We start from the raw sequence: 20,102 nt of genomic DNA on the forward strand, positions 1-20,102 counted from the left end.
TGAACCCAGACCTGACTACACCGGAAGTCACAGTTGGTTGTTCATCAGCACGGCTGGAGTGAACCGGCAACGACGACACCGGGGGAAGAAGAGGGGCCGGTGAAAGACGAAAGAGCACACAATCCACAAAGTTCTGCTTCCACTCACTGCACGGTAATACCTCTAAATCTTGTCCTGTCGATGAAGTCGCGTTATGTGAATTGTTTTCTTACGAAATTAGCCTTGAAGAGCTTACTAATGTTGACGCCGACAGTCGCAGTTAGCCAGCTAACTAACATCCACCATTTCGTTCACGTAATACGTTATTTTTCAGCTCATTAGAATACCATGTATGCGTAGTTGTTCTTTCCCAGTTGGCAGACATAAGCATTAACCTCCCAGGATTCATTTCCAAACACAAAATGGTTGGTTAAAGTTACCAAAGAATCAGTTGTTCGTTGTCGTTGTAAGCTAACGCGCTAATGGTTAGCTCTCTGTTTAGCTACGCCCAATAGGCCTCACACTGCCTGACGAATAACGTCGATTTTCTCTGGTGCTCTCTTCATTTCTATTCTGTGCAAATAATAAACCAATAATACAACGTCTGTATAAATGACTGTTTGAGTAGGAACCCGTCTGAGGGAAACTTGCGCCCCAGTTAGCGCGCAGCAAATATGTTTATCCGGTTACTTGGACATTGTTGCGTTGTTTTGCTTTTTATTCCTTGTTGAATTACCTAAAAAAAAACACCAGAAATGCTTGAAGATGAATATAAAATACTCTGCTTTGAATAATAATTTGCGTCCAATATGCTTTTTCCACAAGGAAAAGTTCAGTTATCTTGTTTAAATCCTTAAAATAAAATATCTTTCTCCCTTGTTAAAAATTCTAGAATCTATAAATATGCAAATATTTTTCATTTCAGAAATTAAACTGTTTTGATTCAAGATTTGTCCTACTTCACTGTTAAGTACATTCTCAGTGTATGTGCACTAGAGGCTGCAAGTTTCCACATCACACTTGTGTAAATTGAATATTGAACCAGGATTGGCTTCCAAACTATTGTCACAAATCACGCTTGTGGATCCACCCTTAAAATTGGATTTACAGTGAGCACAGAGAAACATTCCACTTGTAGCAGATGAATGTAAAAACAGCCTTTAAGTGTCAAACTCTGCACATACATTATTCTGCACAGTGAAGCTGAAACACTGACCGAAGGAGTACTTAAACTGTATTTTTTTTCCCCTCCACAGCTTCTCATTCTGAACATCATCATAACAAGAGCCTGACGTGCAGGAGGAGAGCCCTGTGTATTTCAGTGGAAGGGAGTCTGTAGTGACTGTCAGCTCCTTTGAGCGGGGGAGAGAGAGAGAGAGAGAGAGAGTCTGTTGTTTCTGTGAGCCCGGTGTGTGAGAAGAGGAGTGTGTGACCATAGTGTGTGAGCAGCTCTCCCTATGTGTGTTACAATGGGGGACATCAGTGACCTGGACCGACAGATAGAACAGCTCAGACGCTGTGAGCTCATTAAGGAAAATGAAGTCAAAGCACTGTGTGCCAAAGCCAGGTAATACACATACACACACAGAAAACAGATGTAAGTGACGATAGACACGTTCACAGGTTGGTCGGAAAAAGGGCATTCAAAACAAACTGAAGGGCACAGAGCTATAACACCTATCTTTGTAGGCTAGCTAGTTGGTTTTGATGGTTTCCCTGTAGCCAGGGTTACAAACAGGATGTTGACAAAGGCTGTTCAGCAGTGTTATGGTTTACAAATTATGTGTACATACAAAATCTTACAGGCTACATACAAAATATACAGGCAATAGAATTATAATAAACATAGAAGAAATGCTGTAATGCAGGTCATGTTTTTGTTTGCCTTTCAAATGTGAGGCATAGCTTACCTAACCTTGATTTATTTACGTTTAATGCTACATCCACACTAATATATTATTGTTTTAAAGTGCATAACTTTTGCTACGTTTACACCTAGCGTCCACACTACTCTGGTGTTTTCGAACCCCTTAAACGGAGACTTTTGAAAATGCTGCTGACCCCATTTTAGTTTGAAAACACTGGGATTGCGTTTTAGTCTGGACGGGTGGAAACAGAGACTTTAAGAAACCATGATGCACCAACATTCACTTCCTGATTGGAGTCTTATCAGTCGTGACTTATAGTCCTGTGTTACTTTAAGTAAGAGTTCCACCTTGTCATCGGTCAAAAAACAAAGATATCTCTGGTCTTACTTTAGTATTTTCTGCAACTAAGAAACCAACTACAGAGCAGACAATCTGCTTCCTGTTTACACCAGCTCACACATATCCAGTGTACGTGAATGGTGATATGCATTTTCAGGCGTGTTGGTATGAACGGCGTTAAAGCGGTCATGTGGACGGAGATCACACGAGAGCATATTAGTGTGGACGTAGCCTAAGTGAGTCATGTATTGAAGTTTGCACTTCAAGTATTTCAGAAATATCAGGTTGGAAGTATGTTTTAGCAGAGAGTATAGTTGGGCAATATGAAGATGTATGAGACAGTATTAATTTGTAAACAGAGAGATGCTTCAATGTTTATAATGTGGCAGTACTGCAGGGTGATATCTTAAATTAATTTGATTTTTGTTTTACATGATGTGTAAAATGTCTAAATCGTAAAATCAAATTATTATAAAATATGTAATACAAAACGGTTGGCAGACGAAGAAAAACTGATTAAAGTTGTGACATGACCCCAAGCTTTTTTGGCCATATTGCACAGCCCTATGTAGCAGCTATCACTTTAAAGTCTCTTGGTGGCCATTGTGGGCAGTTCTGCGAATCAATGAGCAGGACTGCTTAATAGCAATAGTCAATTGTTACAGTTGAATGCAAAAGTTTGGACACCCCTTGACAGATAACATATTTGGGTGATTTTTTTTTTAAACTGAAAAGATGTAAAGACAGTTTCTCTAGGATATGGAAAAAACACAATATTTTCTGCAAACATTAATGCATAGTTACATTTTATGTCATAAATTTAATTAAATAAATAAACATCATTGTGGGCAAATTTTGGGCACCCTATATAGTCAGTACTTAGTAACCCCCCCCCTCTGGCAGATATAACGGCTTGCAAACGCTTTTTGTAGCCAGTTAAAAGTCTTTCAGTTCTTTCATTTGGGATTTTCTTCCTTGCAAAAGGCTTCTTGTTCTGCAGCATCCTTGCATGCACAGCTCTTTTAAGATCTACCCACAGATTCTCAGTTATGTTTCAGTCAGGGGACTGTGAGGGCCATTCTAAAACCTGCAGCTTGTGTCTCTTGAGGTAGTCTATGGTGGATTTCGAGGAATGTTTAGAATCATTATCCTGTTGTAGAAGCCATCCTCCTCTTTTCAGCTTCAGCTTTTTTACAGACGGTGTGATGTTTGCATCCTGAATTTGCTGGTATTTATGTTTCCTGTGGCACAAGCTGCAACACAACCCCATAGCATGATAGATCCACCCCCATGCTGAACAGTTGGCAAGATGTTCTTTTCATGAAATGCTTCTCCTTGTTTTCTCTAAACATACCTTTACTGATTGTGGCTAAAGATTTCTATTTTAACTTTATCAGTCCACAGCATTTGTTTTCAAAATGCATCAGGCTTCTGTAGATGTTCTGTTACATACTTCTGACGTTGTATTTTATGATGAGGACCCAGGTAGCCTAACGTTTTCTTCTACTGACTCATGAAGGTCTTGTTTGTGCAAGCATGGCTGCACAGTGGGACGGTGCACCACCACTCCCGAGTCTGCTAAATCTCCCTGCAGGTTTTTTTTCAGTCAAATGAGGGTTTTGATTTGCCTTTCTGACCAACATTCGAACAGTTCTCTCCCAGAGTTTTCTTTATCTTTCAGATCTCATCTTGACCTCCACAGTTGCCCTAAGCTGCCACCTCTTAATTACATTTCGCACTGTGGAAACTGCAAGCTGACAACACTTTGCTATCTTCTTGTAGCCTTTCCCTGCATTGTGGGCATCAATAACAGCTGCTTAGAGGAACTCATGGTTGCTGAGTGCTCACACAAGGTTTGAAGAGACAGAGTATTTGTAAAGCTTGGAAATTGGCACCAGCTGACATTTCCTAATGACAGCTGTTGACATGCCTCAGGCCTTAAGAGCTGATTAAGGTCTGAGGACCTTGTAAAAAGAATCTGAGACTTCGGAACTCTGAAGGTGCCCAAACTGTTGCACATGCCACAATGATGTCTTTTATTTTTTATATTTGTTCAATATTTTCACATAAAAAGCATCTATGCATTATTTTTTGCTGAAAAGAGGCTGTGTTTACATCTTTTCAATTAAAAAAAACTTATTTGTTAAGGGGTGTCCAAACTTCTGCATACAACTGCATATGATTTGTGCATCAATGTAATGTAATCAAGGTGATTGGTCTCCAGTTTAACCAAAAACAGACAATCCTTTCTGGTAATTTTACCCTCTCAAATGTCACTCAATTGGTTTTTCCAGAAAATGTACATTGGCTTGAAAAGGTGGCTGTAAAAAGTGTGTGATTTTCCAGCTTGATTTTGTGTCAGGTACTATGGATTCCAACAGTGCAGAGTTATTTTGGCTGGAAAAAAGTATCAAAACATGCACAGAAAATCACTCAGTAATGAACTGCTGTGGTTTAAACACTGAAATGAGTTCAGGTGGAGCCAGGCTTTATGTCCAGCTGCTGAGTCATTTAAATACATCATCAGGAAGTCTGGCGAGGTTCAGTTGAATCATATATTTATGTGTATGTCTTTTTCAGAGAGATTCTGGTTGAAGAAAGCAATGTCCAGAGAGTAGACTCTCCGGTCACAGTAAGTAACATTTTCTAACGGCTCTTTTTTTTGACCAGAATTTGACTAAAAATGAAATGAATGTGGCAATAATGATTCTCCTGTTTCTCCTCATAGGTTTGCGGTGATATACACGGTCAGTTCTATGACTTGAAAGAGCTTTTTAGAGTAAGTCACTATTTCTTCTCTGATTTTCTTTATTTGTCATTGTGTAATATTTTAAATATGCTAGACTGAGATGTACACATTATGAACATCATTTGCAGTATGTTTAATTTTCAATATTGAATACAAGTCTTAAAGGATTATTCTGTTGCTTTTATTCTAGCCCACATCTCCTAGTATTTGCTATCATGATTATTGTGTTTAAAATATCATCCCTTACTTCACTGCAGTGGGTATTATTACCATCAGCGTTGCTCTCCAAAAGAACGCGTCATTTCAAAGGGATGGCGCTTGTTTTTATGCAAATTGGATGTTTGGACATTGTAGTGCCCACATCAGACGTCAAATGCCCACATCTAACTTGACAATTGGCGTTGTGGGTCTCCTAGATGTTGGCTGGACTCTGTTGTTGTGCTTGTTTGTGTGTATTAGGGAGCAGCACTCCTGGCAAACTGACTGTAGTTCAAGCATGAATATAACTCCAGTCCTACTGAGCATGGCATTATTTATGATGCTGATGTGTTATTTACATAAAAAACACTCTATGTTACTGATAAACTGATTTGTTTTTAATCTTTCCACATGACAGGTTGGTGGAGATGTCCCGGAGACAAATTATCTGTTCATGGGCGACTTTGTGGACAGAGGCTTCTACAGTGTGGAGACTTTCCTTCTTCTGCTAGCTCTTAAGGTACACATGCTTTTCTGTCTTTGTTCACTACTGGTGACAGAGGAGGGTCCCTTGATTTACAGAAAACATACCGCCTTCATCAGTGTCACAGTTGCGTAGGTGTGACACATACCTGTGAAAGAGTAAACACACAGGTAACTGGAATCCATCTAGCACTGGTACAAGGAAGAAATGCACAAACCACCTCTGTTTTTACAGAGATGAACGTGTTTTTAGAAGAAATATCAGAAGAGACCAATGAAAGTCTGGATTAAATTCTCAATAAAGGAATCTCCTTCACCTCTACCACACATTTTTGAACCAAAAAAATCAACTTTTGCCACATAATCCAGGCCAAAGGTTGTGTATATCTATTTTTGTGCTTTTTCAACCTGTTGTGCGGTAACCGCCTTCTGTATAATAACTTTCTATAGGCTTTTAATTCACTGACTCTGCCTTTTTATATTATATATATTGCTTTTTCATATTTTATTTTTTATATATATTGACCCCCCCCAGAGCATTTCACACCACTGTATTTGTATAACCACAGTGACAACAGTTGAACAACAGGAAAAGTTGGTCACCAGTGTGTTACTGTAAATGCTCACTTCTAATGTCTAAAAATATCTCGAGGGCTGTCATGAGACTTCACATCTAGGTTTCTGAAATCCTCCTGTCCTCATCTTCTTGCCTCTGCTGTGCTCCTCAGGTGCGTTACCCAGACAGGATAACCCTGATCCGGGGAAACCACGAGTCTCGGCAAATCACCCAGGTCTACGGCTTCTACGACGAGTGCCTCCGCAAGTACGGTTCAGTCACCGTCTGGAGATACTGCACTGAGATCTTCGACTACCTGTCCCTCTCTGCTATTATTGACGGCAAGGTGAGATGCATGTCCTGGAATATATTTAACTTGGACTGGTGCTCTGACATAGTTCTGAAAATACATGCACTGAATTGACTGAGCCTGTTGAGTAACTTCTCAGTGTCTGATATGCTGTTCAGTTGGGTTTGATTACATTTCTCTCTCTATCTTCCAGATCTTCTGTGTGCACGGTGGCTTGTCTCCATCCATCCAAACACTGGACCAGATCCGGACCATTGACAGAAAACAGGAAGTGCCCCACGATGGGCCCATGTGTGACCTCCTGTGGTCGGACCCTGAAGGTATACAGGCGCCCTCTCCAGCCTTTTAAACAATCAATGTTTACAGTCACGCTTGGAAGAGTCCCAAACAACTGCAGCACAAAGCGTTTGTGTTATTAAAAGATTAATATCAGCCCTGCATATAACCATCTGCCCTGATGTCAGAAGCAGATCTTGACCTGAGTCATGTTCTCTCCCTGCTCTCAGATACCACAGGGTGGGGGGTGAGTCCCAGAGGTGCTGGCTACTTGTTTGGGAGCGATGTGGTGGCCCAGTTCAACGCCGCCAACGACATCCACATGATCTGCCGAGCACATCAGCTGGTCATGGAGGGCTACAAGTGGCACTTCAACGAGACCGTGCTCACAGTGTGGTCAGCACCCAACTACTGCTACAGGTAGGCAGCTACAGTCAAACTCAAAAGAGTTCCTGTCTGAGTGGACATAATGTCAACAACTCCATGGAAAAGAACTTCACAATTACAAGCACTGCTCCAGAGAGAAATCATATGAGGATCTATCTAACATAAAATATGATCAAAATTTTAAAACTAATTAATAACTTGGTTTTCTGAGTCTTGCAAATATTTGAATATCCCTAACTGGATCTTCTTTTTTTGTTTCTACAAACAGATGTGGCAACGTGGCTGCCATCTTGGAACTGGATGAACATCTACAGCGGGAGTTCATCATATTCGAGGCAGCGCCGCAGGAGACCAGAGGCATCCCCTCCAAGAAGCCAGTAGCTGATTATTTCCTGTGAAGTCTTCGAGCAGACAGCCATGATGATGTGTCGAGATCTCCGGTACCATTTCACACCAGCCGCCCTCCACCCTGTGCTGGACGGTTCTGTCAGTCTGAACTCAGAGCAGTTTGACAGAAAACCTGCCAAACCCCCTGCGAGGCTCCGCAGAGCCTCAGCTTGAAGAGCTGGATTTTTGCCGCACTGCCCGAGCCTGACAGAGCAGTCACTGTGAAAGGTTAAGGGGCGAGGTGGATACTGGGTCCATGACTGTTGTCACCGTCAGAGTTTCTTTTCTCCCCATCAGCCTCCTTCCATTTCCATCTGTTGTCCTCTTCTCTCTCTCCCTGTAGATACGACTCTCCCTCCCTGACTTAACCTCCACCACCATTGTAGGTTCTTTTCAAGACGAACATTGTCATTTAGTTTTAGGAGTATTTGGAAGGAGCTAGATCTTTTTCTTTCTTTTTTTTTTTTTTTTAATATGCTGATGTAGGAAGTTTCACAATTTTACGATTTAAGGAATTCCTTTGAAGCATATGTTGTCTTTTCTTTTTCTTTCTTTTTTTTGTTTTTGTATAATTGTTGCTGCCAGGATTACATGCAAAACAACTTATCCCTTTTTGCTCTTACGTTTTCTGTTTAATTGTCATCTGTTTCGTGTGACACTATTTAACATAACCAGTGCTGCTGCTCAGCACCATCACAAATAAATCCCAGAGATGTAATGACTGGCCAAACGGAGTCACTATATTCACCATTGTTTTCTCTTAATTCCTTTTAATCTACAAATCTCTGTAGGTCTGTCAATTTTGATATTGTGAGAATAAAGTTTTTATATCGATGCTGATTTATTTTCAGGTGTGATTTTATGACACATGAATATTAGCCGTAGCTGTTTAGACATTACTGGTTGTCAATAACTGGCCCAGCTGGACCAGTCACATTTTAAAGGGGTCAGTTCACCTGAAACCTCTGCAAATAAAACCATAACCACATTCTTCATGTAATCATACGTAAAAATGACAAACATAGTTGTAAAAAGCCAAACTGATACTGTATTATTGCTAAGCCTTTTTATTTTTATTTTCATGATGTAAAACACATTTGTTCAACAAGTCTGTTTGCCAAGTTTCCTGTTTGTATAGTCTATGTCTTAAACTGCTAAATGACGGGTTCACTATTTTTCAAGTGTCTTAAAACTATAATCCAATGAGCCCAAAGGAACACTGACATGTTTTTCTCGCTGTAATTCCTCCTGTTCATACTGACCATTAGAAGATCCCTTCATAATGCACTTACGATGTAAGTGATGGAGGACAAAATCCACAGTCCTCATGTGCAAAAATGTATTTAAAAGCTAACATGAAGCTTCAGACTTCCAAGTCAGTCAACTCGAGTCAATATCTTTCAAAGTTACTGTCTTTTTAGTGCCAAAGTCCTTCTTTTGGTTACAATCCTTCTACTACAGCCGAACAGGAAAACACTGTTGATCCAGACACTAAGAAGACAAACTGTAGCAGATATCCACTAGGTTTAACTCAGACGACTGAAGCCTCATATTATCTTCAGATAAACTTTTTAATATGTCTTTGCACAGAATGAGGACAGCAGATTTTGTCCGCCATCACTTACATTGTAAGTGCATTATGAAGGGATCTAATGGTCAGTATGAAGAGGAGGAATGATTACAGCAGGAAAAACATGCGTCAGTGTTAAAATGGGCTGACTGTTGTTTTAAGACGGACTTGAGAAATTGTGAACCTGTTCTTAAAACCATCAGTCCCGCTCCACCCTAGACTGAATTTGACGCATGGTTGCTATTGAAAATGTATGTAACATTTCTGGGATTCATTTGGTCTCAGTGATATTTGAGTGTGTGAGTCATACAGATGAAGATATGGAGAGAGAAAGATTACCATCACATCCCACTGTGGTACAATGACAGTCAGACAGTGGGTGTGCCAAATGTTATGTTAGGGAAACCAGCTTGTGACCAGAGGGTTGCTGGTTCGATCCCTGGAGCAGATTATTGTTTATGGGCGAAAAGAAAGAGTAAGTTTGGAGTTGTCTGTCCATATGAAACATATAAACCTGATAAAACCCTGACTCCAGGGCAAATAAATCTTTTAATACACAGAGATGCGGGCTGAACATGCAAGATCACGGCTCTGTCGCCTGACAAGTTTCAAGTCTAGTTTTTCAAGAACAACCAAAACCGTTCCCCCTCCCATTTCCAAGAGCTCCCACAGTGAACCGGCAGTTAGAGAAATGACGACACCCGGAAACAATAAATTACTCCCTGGCTTCAGCAGTTTTGGATACGGGGGCGGCGGGTCTGGCAGTTTGAGAGACACAACACAGATCAGACAACAGGTAGACTAAAAACTGTAGTTTTTCTTCTAACACTTAAAATATCTGTTCAGTTTGCAAAATTTCCCCGCGGATGAATATCACCGCGTGAGAAGTGGTAGTAGAAAAGTCAAAGTACAAAGTCCAGCGAAAAGGGAATTGATTTGTTTTGAGAAATCGATTGACCTGCGATTTGGTTGCTAATCTCTCAGATAAACAGGAAATTACTTGCTAACATTACACACGCATTGTGTTTGGGCTCCACTTATATCTGACCACACACACACTATAACGGCATGGCTGCTTTATTGCTATTAAACTCAATATAATATTTGCTCAACTGTGAGCTTAAAACCAGCTGTTTACCGCCTGTTTACAGCTTGTCCTCTACGCGCTGTGTGACGGTGAGTTCGATGACACTGGAGCACGAAACCCCCTTAAGAAATATCCTAGTTTACACTTCTCTACTTCTTGCCAGAAATGGATCACAACAGACTTACATTTGAAGACTTTTGATAAAACATTAGGGTTTTCTGGTAAATTCGGCATACAGCTATCCTATTCATGTTTTCTCTATACTGCGAAAAGTTGTGAAATGTCTCAGTATCTGGTGGGTTTTGACGGCTCAGCTTGGTGTTTTTGTGTGTTCGCGGTAATACTGAGGGAGATACTTCACAGTTCACCGTGAATTAACAGTGCCATAGAAAGACCTGCTTGCATGTTTTTTTTTCGGTAATTCCTTCGGTTATTATCGTCTGTACTTCCCAGGTAAGTTGGTCATTTTGAAAGCAGATTCAGAGTACATATTGTACTTGTACACCTTCAATATTTCCCCATAGAGTCGTGCATCCTTTTCGCTGAGTCATTTGGACAGACCTGTCTGCACAAATTTCAGGGTGTCACATCAGTAGCCTGTACTAACATGTAGCCTCCACTGTGGCACTGTGGTTACACAGTGTACTGTCATAGTAAAGTACTGCGTCATCACAGTGACATTATGAACAGGTCATTAGTTCATTAAGTTCAACTTATTTCCACAGAGCTGCACAGATTCATCAGCATTTATACTGGGAAAGTCTTTAATATGCACACTTAATATATGCAACAATATATTTAATCAATTCATTAATTAATGCAAGCTTACATTGCTTTAACTTAATGAATTGTGATTTACTGAATAAAAACAAACATTTGTTGTTTCAGCTTCTCAAATGTGAAGTTTGTCTCTCTTATCTCCATTGTTTGTGTGTGTGTGTGTGTGTGTGTGTGTGTGTGTGTGTGTGTTCCAGGTGATAGGATGGACACCCACAGCCAGGTTGTTGACAGGTTGCGGTCAGCGTTTCGTTCAGGCGTCACAGTTCCAGAGCAGTTTCGTCGAACACAGCTGACCAAGCTCATGTCCATGATCAAAGAGAATGAGGAGCAGATTTTAAAGGCGCTGCACAAAGACCTCGCAAAGGTACAAGAATGTGCTCACGTGTCATACAGAGACAGTATTCACATTACTTCCTAAACACATAATTACGCAACAATTACGCTCGAAGCCTGAAGGTAAATATATTGCACAGCAGCTGTCTGTCCCCATCTGTCCCGCTGATGGTGCAATTGAACATTTTATTAAAGCCTGTAACAAAACTGTCTGAAAGTAAAAAGCTATTTAACATACAGTAAAGTAATATTTTACCCCATCTCATACTATTCTCATACTGTGCAAAAATTAATTGCACTTTAATAATTAACTATTTATTTTGTACATTTTAGGCACAATAGAATCGCACACAGACACAGTTGGATGCATGCACACATCTGCCTCCATGTTTTAGGCACAGTAAGAAAAAAATTTTCTGCTACTTCCCTTTCTTGCTTACTTCCCTTTTCTTATTGCTGTTCTTGCACATCAGCCAAAGTTTGAGGCCGTCCTGTCTGAGGTTGATATGGTGATCAACGAGCTGCACTACGCCATCAATAACCTCAAAAGCTGGCTGCAGCCAGAGTATGTCGGTAAGAACCTGGTAAGTTTGACAATGATTTATTTGTGCTGGTTGTTGCATACACTTTTTATACAAAATTCTAAATATAATGACAAGTGGATAGCAGAGCTCAAAGTCATGTTTTCATGTCATTTTGTCTAACCAACAGTACAAAAATCACAAGGTTTCCATTTGACAAAGTTTAAGAGCATCACTGCTGGGTGTGGTCAGAAGTGTGCTCTGTCTTGCCTGTAACCACACCCAAATGTCATGTCAGAGATACACACTGGAGTGCACTAGTGATTAGGGAAACAAAGCTTTCTGAGGCCTGAATCAATATGAAGCAATCGCATCAAAAATAGTTCACTGTTTTTGAGCCTGTGATACAGTCAAAATGGCAACATCTGCTGGGCAACTATTGGTATTGCACTTGTATGGCCGAGATGAAACAGTTAGTCAGATTATGGTCATAGTGGTCATACTGCTTTTTATTATTTTGTTCCATAAGTCTATATTATTAAAAGGTATGGATTGAGATTTGTTTTGTGCTACTAATGAGATGTGAAGTGCTTTGTGACTTTTACTCATCTGAAAGAATAAATGAAAAATATAAATATAAGTGTGTACTAGATAATATACATAGAACAAATAAACACACACTAATACTCACTGTATGACATTAACATAAAACAATGAATGCACGTTACTTATCGCTGATTATTCAAAAAAACAAAAAACAGCTAAAAGAAAGACTGCGTGCTCTTACTTTGAAATGCGGAAATGGCGTCGTCAGCAGGCGATCACTTGCTATCCGAAAATGTTTTTTCGATTCTGAGTTCAAAAATGCCTGTTGGAAAGTTGTAAATGTTAGGAAGATATTCAGAAATGCTTTTCATTTATTTGTAAATTAATTTAATGTATTCACAGATATTTTTTTTTATTTGTGGAATTTGTGTATTTGCAGATATGTTTTATATTTGCAAAATATAAATGATATATATAAATAATTTTTGTGAGTTTACAAATCAGTTTTTTGTATTTGTTCATCATTATGAAACAAATCTATATCCATAAAAACGGATGACTTTTAAACAGAGTTCAGTACAGCTCTGTTTTTACATACTGTGGCAGATTGAGAAGAACACCCCGTATTCAAAACCAGCGCCACAGCTCTTTGATTGGAGTGTGACGTAACGAGCCCTCGTCTGGGGTGGTCACATGATTTTTATTTATTTATTTATTTTTTTCTCTCTGATACTTGGTTTGAAAAGTCAATACAGTGTTGAGTAGTCTGCTTTGAGGGTAACATAATAATAATAATAATAATAATAATAATAATAATAATAATAATAATAATAATAATAATAACAATGATAATAATGATCATAATAATACATTTCATTTGTACTGTAGTTTTCATTCATAGTGAAACTCAAAGTGCTACAGTAGAAAATAGTAATGAGTTAACATCACTAGAGTGCACTTCTACTTCACTGCAGCAAGATGAGAAGTTAAAACACTGGAGGATTTTCTGCCAGTGTTTCATAAAGTTGTGAGACTAACAAAGGACAGATTAAAACGAGAATGGTCAAAATGTATTCAGCAGAAGCTGAGATATCCGAGTCAGACCCCAAAACTGCTGCATCCTACATTTCCCTGAATGCAACTTGATGCAAATGTTTGGTATTTTTACCTTTTGACATTTTCATTTTCAGCTAAGATATTATGTGTATGTATTTTCAAAAAGCTTGTACTGCTTGTATAATGTATTTTTCATATACTATATCTGTCCATTTTCAGGCTACAAAGCTGGATGATTGTTTTATACGGAGAGAACCATTAGGAGTTGTTTTAATCATCGGGGCGTGGAACTACCCACTGCAACTCCTTCTCTTACCCATGGTTGGAGCCATTGCTGCAGGTATCATTCACAGCATATCACTAGGATATAAATTGACTTAAAGCTGCATTATTCAATATTATGTTATGTTACAATAAATCAACTGACAATGTGTAATGTTAAAGGGGTCACTCTATTAAGCAACACAGAATTATCATCAACTCTGCATTTCTCTTCAGATCCATGGAGCGTTTTACGCTCTTTTAGCTCATTGTTTTGGTTTTCTGAAACAGTTCGCCAGCAAGGTCCAATCTTGAAAGAAAAAACTCAATTAATGCAGGTTTTAAACTTGTAATAATAGATTTTAGGCTACTTGGGGGCAGCGGAAAACAAACTGTAAACACAACAAAAACATATTATGCCACCACAGGGCAACATTCATATTCAATGGGAGTCATGTTTCTGGCCACATGAGGAATGTAAGTTCAATATTCACTCTAATTGTAGTTCTGTTTTTGGTCTTCACTAACTCCTGAGAAAAATATCTCTTTCTAGCTGCTAAGTGCTGCACTATGTTAACCAGGTAGTTACTAACTTTGTCTGCTGTTTGGTGCTGAGCAGATTGTGTACAGTGGGTTTTTAGAGCTTTTTCTCCATAAAAAAACACTTAAGAGAGCAGTGAGACTGAATCAAAACAGTAGAGTTGTGGGTCATAAAACCAAAACAATGAGCTAAAACACATATTAAGGCTCCATAGAGCTGCAGGGAACTGCAGAGTCAGGTGATAATTCTCTGTGTGTTCATCATTATGAGCAACTCCTTTTATATACAAGTAGTCATTGTTAATATAAAAATATGGATTATTGTGCCACAAAGTTTGCCAAGTATAATAAGAAGAGATTAGTTATATCGGTAAGTGGGAAGTCCAGTGAGGTAAACTGAAGTGTTGCCTTCCAAATTGCATTGTATTCACAAGCTGTCCTGATCTAACCTTGAAGATAAATGATAAGCAAACATGAAAGTCTGGAATGTGAACTTGGGAGCTTCTTGTATGATAAAGGCTGTTGTTCTGCAGCTGACTCTCAAGTGTCAGATGTCACTTTCTTGAATACATAAATAGGACTTGTCAACACAGTCTGTTCTCGTAAGTGCATTACCACACAACGATAACATAACTTTACATATAGCGGGTAGAAGCTTACAGCATTTCACATCCTTGTGTAAAGATGCTATTATTGGATTTTCATGAATAATTTTTGAAAAAAAGCTACATTTAACACAAGAAGAATTCCCTTAAGCTCTATTTCTTCACCACAAAACCTGATAACTAGCACTCTTAGTATATGCTGCCTTCATTACATGTGAGGTCAGCATTAAAACACCTTAGACACACGTGCAAATGTAACTGTCGTCAGCTCAGTCACTGCTATCTGTACTGACTGGATGATGTTGTTGTCTCCAACTAGGAAACTGTGTGGTCATTAAGCCTTCAGAGGTCAGCGCAGCCACAGACAGTCTGATAGCAGAGCTCATCCCCAAATATCTGTCTCAGGTAAAGCAGCTTCAGAATATTTATTCCAAGATGTTGAAATGGTCTTTTTGCTCTTTTTTGTTCTTTTAATATCTGCAATTTCAGATAGATAATAGCCAGTTACATACCAAAGTTCTTAGTAATATTTGTGAGGAATAACCGAAAAGCTTGAAACTTGAACCAGTGATGTAATCAAGATAACAACAATTTTTACACACTTATTGGCCGACATACACTGTTGATGCATGTTGATGTATAGAACATTGGACTCTAGTTGTCATATCAGTCCATAGAGCTTGGTACAGTGAATCTGACGTTTCAGATGGGACTCTTCATTTGACAGGACTGTTGCGCGGTTGTTAGTGGTGGAGCAGAAGAGACAAAGGCACTCCTGCAGAATCGCTTTGACCACATCTTCTACACAGGTAAAAACCTCCAGGATCCATCAGATTGCTGCTTATCACAGTATTTGAACTGTAGATAAGTGTCTATATTGCCCTTTTTACACAGGTCTCATGACCAAAATATCAGGAACACAAGCTCGCTCTAACCTTTAGGCCACCACTGCCTGTAGGTTAGAGAAGCAAACTTGTGACCAGAAGATTGTCAGGTCAATCCTCTGGACCAGCAGGATAAATGTGGGTAGGGAAAGTGAAGAAGCAGTGTTTGCTCCTTGCCTCCCTCCCTGGAGCTGCTCAGTGGCCAGCAGATCAGACTGTGGTTATACTGGGCAGCTTCCAGGTGTGAATGTGTAACTGAGTGAATGTGATCATATGGGACGTTTCTGAAAAAGAGGGCATTACTCTCAGCAAACAAAGTGTGCAACATTAGCTAACATTAGCCCCTATGAGCTTCTGGTCATACCGGTTGTACCACTGTAGAGGCAAACCCCTGAGTTTGTTGAATTGAAAAATGATGTGTTTTAGAAAAAATAAGAAGAAGAAAAAGAAAAGTTGTAAGACGTACAAATTAGTGTTTTTAAACCAGCCAGACTGTCATGAGATTTAGATATCCTTTCCACTTTGGATGGTGACTTTTCAGCTCTCTTTCAGGTTCTCAGAATGTTGCGCGCAGCATCCTGCAGGCAGCCTCGGTCCACTTGACCCCGGTCACGTTGGAGCTGGGCGGCAAGTGTCCATGCGTCATATACGGAGGGGTGAATATCACAGTTGCTGCCCGCCGCTTGGCATGGGCCAAGTTTTTCAACGCTGGCCAGAGCTGCGTGGCACCGGACTATGTGCTGTGTACAAAAGCCACCCGGGACGCCCTGCTGCCTGCTTTGCGTGAGGTCCTGGAGGAATTCTACAGCAAGGAGCCTCAGAACTGTCCTGACATGTCCCGCATTGTGTCACAGCGACACTGGACTCGTCTGATGGAGCTGCTCAAGAATTCCAGCGGAAAGGTTGTTGTGGGAGGAGAGAGCAACGAGGAGGACAAGTACATAGGTGTGTTAAGAAGGGTTAAGAGTGTGCAGTATAATTATATCTGAATAGAATAACAAGTGTTTGGTGCTACTTATAGAACATGTAATTCATGTTTCATGGCATAAGTCATAGTACTGGTGATGTATTTTTGTATCAGCATCAGCACCATCTTACAAAGACAAAGAAAAGTATAAGTTATAGTAATAAACATGATCTGTCTAGCCTATAGTAATGTAAATATGCATCACATTGTAAAACATGTTACAATAAGGTCATTACTGGCCTCTTCCTCATTGCAGGTTGTGGACTGGCCTAGGACACAGTTTATCAGTAACCCTATATCTGCCATCCAAAATGAACAGAGGCAGACACATTTTCAATATAATTACATTAGTTTGACACATATTTTAGTGTTGGCTTCATAAGATCGTACAGGGTGACAGATTTGGTCAGAAATTGCTACAGTGATTTGAGCCTTTATACTGAACTCTTTTGAGTTAGACCATGTTTGTAGAAGATTGAACTTAAACCTCAGATACAGTGTTTACTAGTGCTGTTTATGTGATTTCTACAGGACACAGCAGCTAGGTTTGGACTAAATCCCAGGTGCAGTTTAAACTGCAGCTTCAAAGCAATGGGATTAAAGAGACCTTGTGATTCTGACAACACAACACAAGTTTAAACCTGGCTTAAACCTTAAACTGCAACTAAGCTAATTACAGAGCAATATCTGCAGGATGTCTGGGTACCTCTGTCAGTGAGTGAAAATTGTGTAGTTCAACTTTGGATTTTTTTTTATTAAATCTCATGCATCTTCAAAGAATATGTGTAGAGAGGCTAAAATGGAAAGTAGAATGGGAAAGAAAGGCAGAATAAATTTTATGAAGCGAGGTTTCTACATCATCAACATTGTGGCTATAATGGCTTCTGCCACTGTGCTCTACTCAGCTCCCACAGTGTTGGTGGACGTGGCTGAAGACGACGCCCTGATGAAGGAAGAGATTTTCGGCCCAATCCTGCCCATCATCACTTTTGAGTCTCTGGAGCAGAGCATCGACTTCATCAACCGCAAAGAGAAGCCACTGGCCCTCTATGTTTTCTCTGATGAGTCCTCTGTAAGAGACGAGAACACTGCAACCTTCCACCTCACAGCTGTAGACGTATTGACTCATCATATTGTCCTTCCTCTTTTTTTCAAGGTGGTGAAAACAGTGCTGGAAAAGACCAGCAGTGGAGGATTCTGCTCTAATGACGGGATCGTCCACATGACACTGCCAGGCCTGCCCTTTGGAGGTGTAGGTAAGACCAGATAAATGCTCAATTAGGCTTCAGAAAATCCTACTCTACAGATACATGCTGAATGTACCTGGCCAACAGTGGAGAGAGGAAAGCATTTAACACAGTGGATCATAGGAAAAGGCTAAAACAACTAAAGGCTATCAGATTTAATAGGCTAGCAGTAGAGTCCAGTCCTACAATCAAATCGCACACAAATGTTGATGTAAAGCTGACATTATCTGAACCTAGAACCATTGAAGGTGGCGTCCCACAGGGCAGTATTTTGGATCCACTTTTCTTTTTATTATATATTAATGATTTGAAGACAGCCTGCTCTAGTGATGTTTTTATATGCAGACGATGTCTCACAAAGACACAACTATAGTCAGGCAGTGTGTCAGTAAGCCTAAATAGTTGTGTCAAGAATAGTAAAAAAGAGAGAAGTCCAAAATGAGGTAAGGAGAGAGGGTCTGAAGCAAATCTAACTGTCTGACAAGCAGTTCTGATGGAGTATATAAGCCCTTCAGTTTACGGCTAAAACTGGGGAATTTTGAATTGGTGACAAAATAGTGTTAGATCTTTGGGATGGGAATCGGAACAGTATCTATCTGGTAATTCAAACAGTGGACATGTTTGTGGTTTTGTGTATACAGTATTGGAAGTCAGTGTTCACATGTTTGTCAGCATGTACAGTCTTGGTATGAAGGATGATCACAATTTTCTAAAAATAAGCTGCAAAAACAGCAGGTGTGAGCTAAACATCAGCATGTTAACATTCTCAAAATGATACTTTCATGGCAATTCATTCATTCTGGACCAACTGACCGACAGCCGTTCATGGTCACGCTGCCATAACGGTTAAAAATCCATACACACATTGAGTCTGACAATTTCAGGAAGCGTAATTATCCAACAGCTGAGAAGAGGGTCAACTTTAGCAAATTCATTTCATATAAAATTGTGTTATTTCTATTTTGAAAGAGCCTGGAAGATGTTTACTGACTGGTGTTATGTCCTTTACCTCTCCCTCCAGGGGCCAGCGGTTGGGGCAGTTACCACGGCCGCTGGGGCTTTGAGGCATTCAGCCACCGGCGGGCGTGCATGCTGCGCGGCTGGGCGTTGGAGAGACTCAACGGCCTGCGTTACCCACCTTACACAGAAAACAAGCTGAGCTGGCTGCGCTGGACCACCTCAGCCAAGAGCAGCTGCTCACTCATGTGATGGCAGGCAGGAAGAATGTTTGTGTGTGTGTGTGTTTGTGGGTGTGTGTGAAGATAGATGGAGTTTTTATACTTGTATGCATGAGTGTGAATGTAGGTGCAGCAGGATTAATCATTTTTTTGCTTTTAAATCGTTTGGGAAGGTGTGTTGGTGCACTATTTTCCCTCCATTCTTTTGATCTGTTTGATTTCCCTCCCCAGCCTTCTGACACTGTGTAGTCATCTTGTCACTGTTTAGAACTGTATATCTATAGTGTATTTTAGAAGATATCCTACCCTGCATTTTTTCCAAACTGTGGTAAAATTCTCACTTTTTCTCACTGGGTTTTGTGTCGGCACATACTTCACTTTCTGAGCTCTGGTTTCACTTCACCTCAACATTCATTACGTCAGCCTTAACTTGAACAGCGCAGGTTAGAGATCAAAGCAGTTTATTTTATTAATAAAACTTTTAAAACTGGCTTAGATGTCTTAAAGCCTCGGATACCACTTAGTGCTTATTTTTTTTATCCTCACTGCACTAAAAAGAGTTGTGTGTTGAGAATGGTGTTACAGTGTTATGTTGTTTTTAACAACCTCATTTGTGAATCTTTTTGTTGTCTTGAACAATCATTTTTTTCTCTCTTGGTGTCTGAGGAGATTCGGATGTGATTTTGTCTGTTTTTAATGTTCTTTTCATGAAATACTGTAAATAAATGAGAAATGTCATCTTGTATATATGTGAATTATTGACTATTATCTGTGCTACTGCAGTACTATAAAGATAAGAATATAGAACCAACAGTTCTCAGAAATCAACTCAGGTTTAATTGAACCAGTTGGATCTCTCCTGTGTTTGACTTGTGTGCTTCAAATGGATTTGTTCTCTTTAGCACAATGATCACTGCTCTAAAGGTCCAGATATTGAGTCTGAAGTGTAAAAGTCTGCATTACTTATAAAAGCATCTCACTAATTCCATTTTGTA

The 20,102-nt window shown here is 39.8% G+C and overlaps 2 protein-coding genes across 4 annotated transcripts; both read left to right on the plus strand.

Annotated features, from left to right (window-relative positions):
- The first annotated feature begins 12 nt into the window (after positions 1–12).
- LOC122967332 (serine/threonine-protein phosphatase 4 catalytic subunit B) lies at positions 13–8,372 on the plus strand. The gene is made up of 9 exons (XM_044331922.1): positions 13–153; positions 1,236–1,546; positions 4,767–4,818; positions 4,915–4,965; positions 5,552–5,653; positions 6,345–6,518; positions 6,676–6,802; positions 6,989–7,178; positions 7,414–8,372. The coding sequence occupies exons 2-9, from the start codon at positions 1,437–1,439 to the stop codon at positions 7,541–7,543; spliced, it is 936 nt and encodes a 311-aa protein (XP_044187857.1). The 5' UTR covers positions 13–153; positions 1,236–1,436; the 3' UTR covers positions 7,544–8,372.
- Positions 8,373–9,781: 1,409 nt separating this feature from the next.
- On the plus strand, positions 9,782–19,852 carry aldh3b1 (aldehyde dehydrogenase 3 family, member B1). Of its 3 annotated transcripts, none has more exons than XM_044331476.1 (10): positions 9,782–9,898; positions 11,164–11,333; positions 11,776–11,886; positions 13,645–13,765; positions 15,151–15,236; positions 15,559–15,640; positions 16,268–16,660; positions 17,588–17,754; positions 17,839–17,938; positions 18,951–19,852. In XM_044331476.1, exons 2-10 carry the CDS (start codon positions 11,172–11,174, stop codon positions 19,136–19,138), a joined length of 1,410 nt encoding a protein of 469 aa, XP_044187411.1. In that variant the 5' UTR covers positions 9,782–9,898; positions 11,164–11,171; the 3' UTR covers positions 19,139–19,852. The 3 variants fall into 3 exon arrangements, with proteins under 3 accessions (XP_044187411.1, XP_044187412.1, XP_044187413.1); XM_044331477.1 differs by lacking the exon at positions 9,782–9,898 and adding an exon at positions 9,905–10,086; XM_044331478.1 differs by lacking the exon at positions 9,782–9,898 and adding an exon at positions 10,145–10,278.
- The last annotated feature ends 250 nt before the right edge of the window (positions 19,853–20,102 follow it).

This window comes from Thunnus albacares, chromosome 17 (genome assembly GCF_914725855.1).
Source record: "Thunnus albacares chromosome 17, fThuAlb1.1, whole genome shotgun sequence".
Lineage (NCBI taxonomy): Eukaryota > Metazoa > Chordata > Actinopteri > Scombriformes > Scombridae > Thunnus > Thunnus albacares.